We start from the raw sequence: 13,410 nt of genomic DNA on the forward strand, positions 1-13,410 counted from the left end.
CTACTACTCTAGATGACTGTGAGCTCTTTGATCTTAAAGTGACTGGTAGGAGATATACTTGGTATAGAGCAGTTCAGGCTGGCAGGGACTTGGCTAAAAGGTTGGATAGAGCTATAGTTAATGAGGCGTGGATGACAATGTTTCCTGAGGGTTATTCTGAAATTCTTAGCAGGCTTCATTCTGATCATTGTCCTATTTTAGTTCGTTGTCATGGTAGCCCCAGAGTGAAAGGCTCACGTCCTTTTAGGTTCCAAGCTGCGTGGGCAACACATCCTTCTTATAAACATGTTATTAGTAAGGCTTGGAATCAAGAGTTTGGAAGTGTTACCGAAAGGCTTAAGATGGTTCAACAGGCTTCTTTAGCCAATTAATTTGGTTTTGTCTCTTTTTTTTCTTTCTTTTCTATTTAGTCACCAAAAAAAAAAAAAAATACTAAGTGTACATTTTAATCAACTATTAAGAGATTTTCTTTGTTCAAGAGAGTTAAGAATTTCTTACTATTGCTAATTAAGAAATTCTTAGGTTTTATTGTATACTGGGAGAGTATTGTCATTAACCATATAGCAACTAAGTGTGGAGACAAATATCTCTTTAAAAAAATGATCTAATCGTGCCTTGAAATCACTATACAAATATAAAATTTTGTCATCTTCTCATACCATATACCCAACAAAAACTATATAGGCTGATATGCACATCAAAATTGCAGTTTAAGCGTTAGTCACATGCTGGTGGAATACAAACTTGTATTATAAACAGTGTATAGTAGCAGATGATTTTGAAATAGTTAGATTCATCGTCCTCCTAAAATTAAATCATTTCCATTTTGTAGTGACACTTATTTTGTTAAAAGAAAACAAATATTATTATTGTTAGTATGTAGGAGATGATTTTCTCTAACTTGAACTATAGGGTGTATCATATATACATAACTAATTATTATATTTTTGGTCCGAAAAAGAGTAAAATTTGTCTACCTTAATACCCACTTTTAAATACAAATATCAGTACTATTTTGAATGCACTTAAAAATTTTGTGGTTAAAATGGTACATCACTGGCAATAGTTATCAGAAAAAACAAGTCATACTATTTTCAGTGATCTACTATTAAAGTAACATTATATATCCTCACTTTAAAAAAATAACAACAAATTAAAGTATTTTTTATTTATAATTTTATTTAGTAAAAATGTTGCGTGACCAAGTTTTTGTTAGAGAAATTCGAAATGGAGGGAATGATGATAATGCGGTGCGGGTCGACTAAATGCAACATTTTACTAAAATAGCTACCATCGAATTTTTTTAATGGCGAATTTAATGCTAAAGTTTGCATCTATTTTCTCGTTTTTTCTCCAAATTATTAGCGGCGAATTTATTATTGAAAACGAAAATTTGCCGGTAATGATTTGACATACATGACGAATCCCACACAAAAAATCGTCAGTAAATTTTTCAGTAAACCCAATGCTAATGTGCGATGGTAAATTTAACGGTACTCAACATTTTTCTTGTAGTATTTCATTTGGAAAAGAGATTACGATTGGGAGGTTAAGACTAGAAGACTGAAAAACAGAGATTAAATTAAATTAAATTTGTATATTATATTTAGTGTAAAATATACTGGATTGAATTATATTTAGTTTAAAATAAATATAAAAATTAGGAGAATAAATTTAGAGTTTGAAAATTTAAATGAAGATATTTTTAAAAGATAATGTTATTAAAATTTGATTTTTGGTCTCCAAAAATTTCAATTTTTTAAAGGGATTGAAATTTTATGTTTTAAAACTAAAATTTACAATTCTTTAATTTCAGTCTGTAGCCACCAAATAAAATACTGCATCACAGTTTTAGTCCGAGCCTCAATTTTTAAAAATAAACGCTACCAAAAAAAGTTTATAATCTATTAAAAAAGTTCTTTACTTTATCCAACTCCAAATCAAAGTCAAAGATGGTATCTTAATCTTTGAGGCGTTGACCTTTCTTGGGTAGTTTCGTACTATCTTGACTTTCTCTAAGTTGGAATATTATTCATTTTCACATACTACACAGAATTTGAAAGTTGGAAGTTGCAACCGTATATATATATATATACAAATTAAAGAGCTACTGTATTATTATTACCACTTCACGTCAAACCCTACATACAGAGCCAAATTTATTCAGATAAAGCATAATGATGGAACTTTCGTATTATAACTCTCTTCTTCTTCTCCTCGTTGTTTTCATCACTTCTTACAAGCTATTCACAAAGAGATTCAAAAACCTACCACCATCTCCACCGTCTCTTCCCCTAATCGGCAACCTCCACCTCCTGAAACCACCCGTCTTCCGCACCTTCTACGGCTTATCACAAAAATACGGTCCCATTTTCTCGTTTCGCTTGGGTTCCCAACTCTCCGTGGTCGTTTCCTCCGCCTCCTTGGCCGAAGAATGTTTTACCAAAAACGACATCGTCCTCGCGAACCGTCTCCGTTCCCTCAAGACCAAGCACCTAACCTACAACAACACCGTGGTGATAACTTCGCCGTACGGCGACCACTGGCGCAACCTCCGCCGCATCTGCTCCCTGGAGATCCTCTCCACTCAGCGTCTCAACTCTTTTACGGGAATCCGAAGGGACGAAACGGCGAGGTTGATCCGGAGCTTGAGTCAGGGGTTAGGCGAGGGTTTCACGAGAGTTGAAGTTAGATCGAAATTGACGGAGCTAACGTTCAACACGATCATGAGAATGGTAAGTGGGAAACGGTACTACGGGGAAGAATGCGATGGGACGAGTGCGGAGGAGGCGAAGAAGTTCAGGGATGTGATGGATGATATGGCGAAGTTCGGATTGAGTTCGAATCTTGGGGATTTTGTGCCTGTGGTTCGGTGGTTCGATTTCAGTGGTGATAATAGAAAACTCCAAATGATTGGTGAGAAGATGGATGCTCTGTTTCAAGGGCTGATCGATGAGCATAGAAGCAAGAAGGAAAGTTCAAACACCATGATAGATCACTTGCTCTCCTTTCAAGAATCTCAGCCAGAGTATTACACCGATCAAATTATCAAAGGGCTTATCATGGTCAGTCATCTATTCTTTGCGTATTAATTGATGATTAAAAATGATAATTAAGAGATTAGCACATAATTTGAAATCTTAAGTGTTAATGACCAGACCATTATTATTCCGTTTGCATGGGTGTAGGCCATGATGGTGGCTGGAACAGAGACTTCGGCTATAACAATAGAATGGGCACTGTCGAATCTGTTAAACCATCCACAAGTGTTGGAGAAAGCAAGGATGGAGTTGGACACTCATGTTGGACAAGAGAGGCTCTTAGAAGAAGACGACCTTACCAAATTAACCTACCTTCATAACATAATCTCTGAGACTTTGAGACTCTACCCTGCAGCGCCAATGCTGTTGCCTCATCTCTCCGCTCAGGACTGCACCCTTGGAGGCTACCATGTGCCACGTAATACTTTGGTTTTCGTCAATGCGTGGGCCATCCATCGGGACCCGGACTTGTGGGCCCAATCTTCAACTTTCATGCCTCAAAGATTTGCGAATCCTGAAGCCAACAATAACCCTTATGCCTTGATGCCGTTTGGGATGGGGAGGAGGGCGTGTCCTGGCTCCGGCCTGGCCCAGAGAACCGTGGGCTTGACTTTGGGCTCTTTGATACAATGCTTTGATTGGAACCGGATTGGCGAGGAAGAAGTTGACATGACAGAAGGACACGGAACTCTCATGTCAAAGGCTATTCCATTGGAGGCCCAATGTAAAGCCCGTCCAATCATCACCAAGATTTTCTCTCAATGAGATGTGTATAATGTATGATTGTTTTCCATTGATTTATTAGCTTTACTTTTAAATTTTAACAAGAAAAAGAATGTATAATTTTTATATTTGAGAAATCTATGAAGCTTTTCCTATTTATTAACAAGTTAAAGTGGTTAATAATGTTCATTTGTTGGCAAATTACAATTAATCAGATGGGAAGTGTATATGAAATAATGCTATACATCTAAATTTTTTATTAATTAAGTTCAACTAAATTAATCTAATATAATAAAATTTAGTTATAATTGATATTATTATAAAATTTATTATTTAATTTAGTTAAATTTAATTAAAAAAATTTAAATGTATAACATTAGTCATATATACGAGATATGCTTGAGATTTGTTAGGCAGGTTCTAGATTATGGCACTACCTTTAAAATAATTTGAAATTGGATTGAATAAAAGAAAATACAAACCTAACACACATGATTGTGTTGCCCTGAGGGGCCACTTTTATTAAATTAATACGAGTGGATGCATAATTGCATATGGAATACACTAGAACAATTAGTGTAGTAGTATTAATATTATGTGACAAAAGTCACAGTATATCTCGTTCTCATCTCCAACGATACAAAAACATCATGGTTTTTCTGATAGAGAGGGGCCTAATTAAGAACTGTCGCTCCGATTTGGCTTGAATGAGGTGAACACCTATCCCAACATATATAAAAAAGACAGACAATAAGGCTTTTTTGCATACCTTCTTTAATTTATCATCAATTAATTTTAATATAAAAATAAAGAATATACAAAAATAAGACCTATAATATTTGAAAAAAAATACATTCAAATCTTTGACTTTTGAATTTTTTATTGAGTTTAAAAGACTCAAATAAATAGAAAAATTGATTAATCTAAATTTAAAAAGAAGAGTTTTAGGGGCGAGTAACTTTTGTGATTTATAACTATTAAATAGTCATTAATAATGATTTTAATGGTGTAAGATTGATGTGAAATTTTATCCAATAATTTTTTTTTTTGTTGGTTATATGCTTGCCAAAATTTAATAAATGGTTGGCCGTAGACTTTTACATTTAAAAATTGTAAAAACCTTTCCTTTCCCCTATTTATTAATTTTTTTTAAGAAAAACAAAGAGCAATAAGAAAGGAATGAATGAATTACTTGATGGTGTTGTTGATCATGAACATTGGGAAGCCAGTCATTAGTGGCAGGGTTGCATTTGTAGCCTCGTCCTGCTGGCTTAGTTTCATGAGCAGCGATTACATGGTTCTGTGGAAGCAAGTGATGTATCTCATAAGCTCCTTCCGTGACCACCTTTATAAACCCAGTCCCTGTCTGCTGAAATAAGAAAAAGTTAAAAAGGAAATAAAAGCACAAGATAAAGCTAAGCAGGAAGTGAAGTATGAATTACGGCGTGATGCTGTTTGTCAATAGATGCTAACTTCTTGTAATACTCGGTTTCTACAAACTCATCCTGCGCATCTGCCCACCCCTCCTTAAAAACTATATCCTGCCAATAGTGAAAGGCATCATCAGAAACCAATGAAGAGAGAGAGAGAGAGAGAGAGAGAGAGAGAGAGAGATGCTATAGAGAGGGAGAGACATGAGATTGAGACTGGAGAGAATGAAGCTTGTGTAGCTCGGGTATGGAATTAGTGACATGGAGGTCAACGGTGGGGTCTTCTTGATCTGGTTCGCTTCTGTTGGGTTTGATGGGTCGTTTGGGAGCCAAGGCTTCGAATTGAGCTCTGATCTGATCAGCGATCCTCGCTTGCTCATCAGGGTCAACAACCTCGTCGCTTCTACTGGGCTTCTTCCATTGCCCCTGCCCCACCATCGTTCTCCCTTTTCGCTTTCAGTCGCAAGTCTAATGAATTTATTTCTTATTTATAGAGAGAGTCAAAGACAGGGAAAGTAAAAACTAAAAACTGTGGGCCTTCAAACCCGCGGCACCTCTGTATGTGTGATGCTGAGTGCTAACTCAAAATATGGGATCGTCTCATTTTAATGGGCTTCAAATAAGCTCCTCCCTCTCCCACCCAATCTTTTTTTCATTTTTCCTTTTTCTATTTTAGTTTTTAAAACTACATTAATTAGGGGTGTACATGGCCCAGCCGGCCCCGAACACTTTAGAGGTTAATTTAGTATGATTTTATTGGGTCTAAGGCCGGATAAGGGTCTCAAAAATAGATCCGATCATTATTTCGGATCGGATCCGGACATAGTTCGGGTCACCCGAACTCGGTCCGGTGACCCGGTCATCATACACAATTAATATTTTGTGTTATTAGTGATGGATGATGGTTATTCTTATGTGGAATTTAAATATTGTAAACCTTAATATTTTGTGTTATTAGTCATTATAAGATTATAAGTTAATGTTTTATGTTTAAAATGCATAAGACTTTACACTAATGCATAATATTGTGTTATTTGTATTGATTTAAATATCCGGTGTTATTAGACAATATTAGTATTGATTATGGTTATGCTTTAATTTTAGAGAATGGTTGATTCTTGTTATATTTTTTTAAGTGAATTTTACTATGTAAATTGTGAAATAATGGTTAGAGATTAGGTGATTTTTACATGCTAAAGACCTGATTTTTACCCGATTTTTACCCGGTTTTCACCCGGCTCGAAGGTGCGTAGGTTTCATTGGGTTTAGAATCGGATTAGAGTCTAAAAGTTAGGTCCGGTCTATATTTCGGGCCGGATCTGAATTAAGCCAAATCTAATATGACCCGGACCATGTACACCCCTAACATGAACCATAAAAATATTCTAACTATAAATCTATCACAAGCCTTTATCTTATTACTTTTGTAGGCAGTGGAATTGTGGAAAGGGAGTTCATAAAACGTTAAGTTTTGTAAAGTCCATAAGTGTTTTAGCATACTTAAAGTCAAAGAGACAACTTTACTTGAAAAAAAAAAATACTCCACTGCCAACGAAATGTTGTATAAATAAAAATTACTAACGGTCCATAGGGATTTAGCTTATTACTTTCTGTTACAACTAAGTGAAATTCTCGTTATACTGTACTCAGCAATTATATTGAATGATTCTATACAAAGAATTTAATTACCATCACATGACTCAGGCTTGCATCGGCTACTAGCTTCTTTATGTCGTCATGAACGTAACAGAAACACGAAGGACTTGTTCTTAGTGATCACTATCAGTCACAAAATTCAATAACCAGGTCAAATTTCATGAGGAAGCTACCTAGCTAGTATGCGTGTGGAAGCTAGTTCCGTGGGAGTGGCAACATGCACCCTACCGTATCCCGTTGCGAATCGAGTTGGATACTCTATTTTATTCGATCAACCCGTACTCTATATATGTATATGTTATATATTTATATAAAAATATTTTTTAAGTAGATGTTGAACTAAAGACCTATATATCAAAATCTTTAGCCATTAAAAAAATATTATTAATTGATAATTTAATACATTTTTTTTAACATAAAAGTCATTTCTATTTTAAATTATTATCAAGTTATATAATAATGTTGCATCTTTTTGGTAACTCGCGAGTAGGGTCGTATACCCGCCAGTTAAGAACAAGTGGGGTTATGATTGCGATATTCTCAACTCACGGGTAGAGTAGGGTTGAATTTATATAAAAATCTCAATTCGCGGATAGAATTAAGGTTGAATCTAAACTGTTCGTTGGTTCGTTGAGTCGTTTAGCTATGAGGTGTAATGAGAAGGATTAGGACCTGAGTGCGGGTGTTGAGGTGGGGAGTTGCGCTAGTGGGTAGTCAGTTGGTCGGCGGGTGGAGCCACCTGCAAGGACACTTTGATACTTAAGTTATTGTCCGTACGATGAGGCGGCTAGATTAAGGTAATGGTGACGTACCTGAGGAGAGGGGTAAGTCCCTCTTCTTTATTCCTATTCGTTTGGGTGGACCCTCCTTTTATTAGGGCCCAGCCCTTCAGAAGCTTTCACCAGCTGTCCAGATCCCTTATAAGAGATTGGGTCACGTGATGGGTGTCTCGTTGTATGGACGGGACGCGTGTTCGCTTGATAGATCTCTGACTCTTGTTAGGTTAGGCCAAAATAGTACCCCCAATACGTCAAGGCGTGAGACTCATGACTGCCGCATTCACTTGCTCGTGTTCTCGTGAAAGGTAGTCTTTGCCTAATATGACTTCGTTGGCGAGGGCTCATGCTTCTAATATTTTTCTTGCAGGCGGGGTTGTCCTCAACCCATGCTCGAGATCGTCGTTTCGATTATCGCGCTAGCGACATTAAATGCACTTAGGAAAGACCAATTTTACTCCTAACCTTTCGCGCTTCTTCTTTTATGGTTACAGTTACCACCTTTGCTTTACATTACCATTTCTATTCTTCCCTTTCTTTTCCATAACTATCACCGCCACTCACTTCTTTTCTCTTCTGCGACTGTTACTTCCATCTCTGTCCGTGGATTTTATGCTGCTGCTGCGAGGGAATCGCCATTGTCGGCTTCAAAGTGAGGCCAGCTCGAGATCGCCATCCTTTTTGGCTCACCCTTGAGAAAAAGAGGTGCATCCCAACCTACTGAAGTTTTGGTGTCGGCTTTAACTACTTAATAAAGTGACCTACTAGAACATAGGTCAGCAGAACCAGCAGATTGTTAACATTCTGTTGGCTGTGTTTAGCTCTAGTCCCCTTAACCCTCATCTTTTGATGGGTGACCGGGGCGCTAGCCGAAATTGCATAGGTAAGTGTCGGGTATTCAATCTCTTTATTATTCTTCCGTTTTCTCAATTTATTTACTTCTATTTTTCTTACGCCTTGGTAACTTCATTTAATTTTTCTTTATAGTTGAGATGGCCACTGAAAAATTATCCTTAGTCACTTGATGACTTACTTTTTTTCTGATGGAGACGATGATGCCCTTAGCTCCCGCAAAGTTCGGGATGAGGTTTTTCGGCCCGAGGGGCCGGTGCCCGACCCCCAACCTAAACCCCAGCCTAGACACAGTGCTATCGGTGAGGTTGACCATGATAAGGGGGTTGTCATTGCATCTTTTTGGCAATCCGCAAGTAGGATTGGATACTCACGAGTTAAGAACGAATAGGGTATAAGTTGGGATATTCTCAACCCGCAAATAGGATATGATTGAATTTATATAAAAATTTCAACCTACCGATAGGATTAAGATTAAGATTAGATCCAAACTCTACCCTAATCTACTCATTCTCACCCCTAAGTCCCCTTAAGTACCGAGACTTTGTTTAGCAAAAAAATCGCAATCATGTAAAGACTCTAAGCCTAAAAAAAAATTTAGTGTATTAATCATAATTAGAAAGATGATTAATTTATTGAACAGTGTGGGGAGCAAAGACTTGCTCTTGGAAAATGACCCATGTAGAGTCCACCGAGACTTGTGATTCTGACTGAATTTTCAAGTGCTCCATGACAAGAAACACAACCTTATTTTCCAAACAAAACCGTGTTCAGATATTATCATATTTTACTTAATCTCATGTTGTAGCTGACCACTTCACCCTCTTCCTCCATAATCACAGTTTTTTCTAACCAAGCAATTCTCTCTCTCTTTTTTTTTTCATGGAAACTCTTCATCAGTACCATAAAATTCATGCATCTGTTTGTGTAGTCCTGTTTCTTCTTCTGCAGTTCCAATCATTGGCCTTCACAGTCCCAGATAATTTCTTCATCAATTGTGGCTCGGACACCGATGTTACAGACAACAATACTGGTCGAATTTTCATTGGAGAAAGAGAAACAGAAATGGAAGCATCTTCTTCTGTTGGTTTCATCTTCCCAAAACATGGTAGCAGCAGCGAGAAAGAGAGCAACCATTCACCAACACCTCCTCTGTATCAAACAGCAAGGCTTTTCCATGCTGAATCTGAATACAAGTTCAGAATTGAAAAGCATGGGTATCATCTTCTGCGCCTCCATTTCTTTGCTTTCTCTTCTTCGGAAGGTAACCTCTCCTCTTCTCTCTTCAATGTCTCTGTTCCCGGGTTCTTCCTTTTGAACAATTTCAATCCTCAATACAACAAAACCTTAATAGAGGAGTTCTTTTTGAGCATCAACACCAACAACTTCCGAATCACTTTCTCTCCTATTCATCCAAATCCTGCATTTCTAAATGCGATAGAACTCTTCCTTCTCCCCAATACTTTCATCCCAAAAGGAAGATTTTATGACTACAATAGCATGGTGTTCCATACGAGTCACAGGCTCAACGTTGGAGGCTCTGATATCAACATGGTGAATGACTCGTTGTGGAGAAACTGGCAAATTGATGATCATCCTTCTGCTGGACACAAATTTCAAAATACTAGTCCAATTCACGAAGGAAACTATGCTACTCTTGCCCCAAGTCTTGTTTACCAGAGCGCAAGAGTGATGAATAGTTCAAAGAATCACTCAAAACTTTCCAATATAACATGGCAACTTGATGTCAAGAAAAATGCTAAGTATCTTGTTCAGCTTGATTTCTGTCATATTATTGGAACTCCGGTTCTGAAAAATTCACACTTCAATGTTTACTTCGATAATAACTTGAGTCACCGGATCACTCCTTATGATCACTTCAACAAAACTTGTGTTCCTTTTCGTTTGGAATCTGTGGTTGATTCGGATGACTCTGGAGTTTTCAAAATCAGCATAGGACCTGCCCAGAATTCTCCACATAAATATGCTTATCTGAATGGCCTGGAGCTAATGGAAATCATTGAGAAAACAAGTCCAGGTCCTATGCCAGAAGTAAAACAGAATCATCCTTCGCATTCTCATTCCCATTGGTATTGCCATTTGCTTGTGCATTTGAAACTGTTGGCAATTCTCGGAGCTGTGGCTTTGGTTTCAGTTATAGCAGTTGTGTTCTTTGTGTGTCTGAAACCCAAGAAACCAAAGCATGATCAAAGTGTTGATTGGTTGCCAATGGAGAAAAAAAGAGGAGGAGGAAGCTCACACTCTCATAGCAGATATGGTAGCAGCCATGGCTCATCATCATCATCATCTTCACGTTCACATGTCCCAAACTTAAACAAGATCCCTTTCGATGAACTCCAAGTTGCTACCAACAACTTCGACCAGAATTGGGTAATTGGAAAGGGTTGTTTTGGAATTGTATACAAAGGACTTCTCAACAATGGACTGAGGGTGGCAGTGAAAAGAACAGAACCAGGGTTACTACAACAACAAGACCTCTTGGATTTGGAAGCGGAGATCAATATTCTGTTGAGAATTCGCCATCGCCACCTTGTTTCCTTGATCGGATATTGCAACGAGAAGTCAGAGATGATCCTTGTTTATGAGTACATGGAGAAAGGGACACTGAGGGATCATTTATACAGTTCCAAGTTGTGTTGGATTCAGAGGCTTGAGATTTGCATTGGAGCCGCCAGAGGACTGAATTACCTTCACAAAGGTTCTTCCTGCAGAGGAATCAGCAATGTTCATAGCCATGTGAAATCTAGTAACATATTGTTAGATGAGAATAATGTGGCTAAGTTTTCTGATTTTGGGCTTTCAAGAAAAGTAGGCCCTTTTGATGAGAACATGAAATGTGATGTGTATTCCTTTGGAATAGTACTTGTTGAGGTGGTGTGTGGAAGGGTGGCTATGGATGCAAAGTACTTGGCTGCTGAATGGGGAAGCATTTGCAAGAAGAAAGGGAGATTGGAAGAAATAGTTGATCCTTGCATAAAGTGTGAAATAGATGGAGAGTCTCTCACAAAGTTTGGTGAGACTGTAGACAAGTGTTTGAGAAAGAAGGCTTTTGATAGGCCTTGTATGGGTGATGTCTTGTGGGACTTGGAGTATGCATTGCAGCTTCAGAGAGGGGCAATTCAGTCAAAGCCACATAGTCTTAATAATACTAATACTATTGCTTCTTCTAAGACTCAAGAATTGGCCATTCTCAAGCATGATCAATTGAATTCACCAGTCAACTATTATTCTGGTTTGTAATCACTAATATTTTTTAATCTTTTATTATTTTTCATATCTATCATTAAATTATAGTTCATTTTGTATTGTTATTGAGGAATAAAGCATCGAATCTTTGTTCAAATTGTCCCAAGAGAATTAGAAGAGATGAACAATTTAGAATGTATATTGTTTTTAAATGGGACAAAATTCTTTGTATTGTTCTTAAATACAGAGTGATACATGTGAACTTTGTAATGAACATATTCAATAATTGAAGCTATAGATTATACGCATGGTCACTTATATTATTAAGTGGGGGATCAGTAGTAGTCATGCTCTCTCTCATTGAAAAAGTAGTGACATTCTTATTCGTTAATGAATGATTCATACTTCGAGTGACACGTGGGAGTTCATTCATAAGTCTTCATCAATCATTTTTACTTAAAATATGAAGCACAAGTTGAGGAATATATACTTGGTTTATAATAATATATTTATATATAGGAGGGCAGGGGCCACTGAATTTTACACATTGGATTGATTCCATATATACAAATCCTATCATACTGTTCAAATCATTTCAAATAAAAATCTAGGCATGATTTGAACTTACCAATAACTTAGCTATGTATTGAGTCGTACAAAAAGAAGCTCATACTTTGATTCCATTTTTGACTTAATTCAAAAGAACCAAGTCACGCATAGCTGTATCAACTATATATCAAGCATGAAGCCATGCATATGAACTATATGCATATATATGGCTCTTAAAATATCATATCAGCTAAGCGTGAGATAGATGAGGAATGCTAAACTCATCATCTTAGCTTGCTCATTATGAGATATCAAGTTACTTCATCTGTGCATACATGCATGCTTGCACCACATGCATATGCATATATCATTATTCATCGCTAGCTATGACAGAATCTTTAATGCAATATTTACAGAACAATTTGAAAACTCTGCTTTAATTTTTCTTCTCCTCCTTTTTTTTTTTTTCTATTCATCTTCCTTTGCGGTTATCATCGTCATCTTCTTTTTCTCTTTTTTTATATATATATTTAATAAAACTTTTTCTTTTTCTCTTTTTTTATATATATTCAATAAAATTACTGAGCTCATAAATTTTTAAAAGATTATATATTCTGAATATTGACATTTAATCAACAAATAAATGCAACAAAAATTTAGTACATAACACATAAATTTTTAAAAGATTACATATCCAAATATTAAGATCCAACTAACTTACAAACAAGACAAAAATTTTAAAGTACAATACAAAAATTTTAAAAAGATCACATTTCTAGAATATTAACTCACTGAACCGACAAATACATTTGCATAGATAATTTGTGTATTATGTGTAAAAATTTCTATGTTATGTAAAAAAAAATTTATGTTATATCAATAAATTATGAGTTATGTACGAAAATTTTTGTGCTATGTGCAAAAATTTTTTTGTTCTTTATAAATAAATTTATGTGCTTTTTAACAAAAATTTATGTTAAAGAAGTACAAAAAAAGAATCGTATAGTGTATATACGCGTTTTTTTCACGGACTTATGCCAACTAAATTAGACTTAATTATAAAAATGTTTATATGTATAGTATTACCAGTAAAAAAATTAATTAATGTTAACTTAAATACAAGATAAATATAAAAAAATTAATCACCAAATATTTTTTTTTTTAATAGAGAAAATA

The 13,410-nt window shown here is 36.1% G+C and overlaps 3 protein-coding genes across 6 annotated transcripts; 2 read left to right on the forward strand and 1 right to left on the reverse strand.

Annotated features, from left to right (window-relative positions):
• LOC107642737 (cytochrome P450 81E8) lies at positions 2,107-3,936 on the forward strand. The gene is made up of 2 exons (XM_016346198.2): positions 2,107-3,065; positions 3,189-3,936. Exons 1-2 carry the CDS (start codon positions 2,178-2,180, stop codon positions 3,804-3,806), a joined length of 1,506 nt encoding a protein of 501 aa, XP_016201684.1. The 5' UTR covers positions 2,107-2,177; the 3' UTR covers positions 3,807-3,936.
• On the reverse strand, positions 4,205-5,802 carry LOC107642739. Of its 4 annotated transcripts, none has more exons than XM_016346200.1 (4): positions 5,399-5,802; positions 5,207-5,305; positions 4,957-5,130; positions 4,205-4,484 (listed from the first exon to the last, which is right to left on the reverse strand). In XM_016346200.1, the coding sequence occupies exons 1-4, from the start codon at positions 5,630-5,632 to the stop codon at positions 4,443-4,445; spliced, it is 549 nt and encodes a 182-aa protein (XP_016201686.1). In that variant the 5' UTR covers positions 5,633-5,802; the 3' UTR covers positions 4,205-4,442. The 4 variants fall into 4 exon arrangements, with proteins under 4 accessions (XP_016201686.1, XP_016201685.1, XP_020978601.1 ...); XM_016346199.1 differs by having other exon boundaries at positions 4,957-5,133; XM_021122942.1 differs by lacking the exon at positions 4,205-4,484 and having other exon boundaries at positions 4,882-5,130.
• LOC107642740 (probable receptor-like protein kinase At5g24010) lies at positions 9,152-12,008 on the forward strand. The gene has a single exon (XM_016346201.2). It carries the CDS (start codon positions 9,361-9,363, stop codon positions 11,737-11,739), a length of 2,379 nt encoding a protein of 792 aa, XP_016201687.1. The 5' UTR covers positions 9,152-9,360; the 3' UTR covers positions 11,740-12,008.

Source organism: Arachis ipaensis, chromosome B05 (assembly GCF_000816755.2).
Source record: "Arachis ipaensis cultivar K30076 chromosome B05, Araip1.1, whole genome shotgun sequence".
NCBI lineage: Eukaryota > Viridiplantae > Streptophyta > Magnoliopsida > Fabales > Fabaceae > Arachis > Arachis ipaensis.

What these genes read in the sequence shown, in the direction of transcription:
- LOC107642740 (XM_016346201.2), top strand. Translation starts at nt 9,361, where the DNA reads ATGGAAACTCTTCATCAGTACCATAAAATTCATGCATCTGTTTGTGTA.
- LOC107642739 (XM_021122941.1), bottom strand. Translation starts at nt 5,632, where the DNA reads ATGGTGGGGCAGGGGCAATGGAAGAAGCCCAGTAGAAGCGACGAGGTT. An exon ending in CTCTCCAGTCTCAATCTCAT is followed by an intron (nt 5,306 to 5,398) that starts GTCTCTCCCTCT and finishes CACTATTGGCAG; the next exon opens with GATATAGTTTTTAAGGAGGG. An exon ending in TTGACAAACAGCATCACGCC is followed by an intron (nt 5,134 to 5,206) that starts GTAATTCATACT and finishes TTCTTATTTCAG; the next exon opens with CAGACAGGGACTGGGTTTAT.
- LOC107642737 (XM_016346198.2), top strand. Translation starts at nt 2,178, where the DNA reads ATGATGGAACTTTCGTATTATAACTCTCTTCTTCTTCTCCTCGTTGTT. An exon ending in TTATCAAAGGGCTTATCATG is followed by an intron (nt 3,066 to 3,188) that starts GTCAGTCATCTA and finishes GCATGGGTGTAG; the next exon opens with GCCATGATGGTGGCTGGAAC.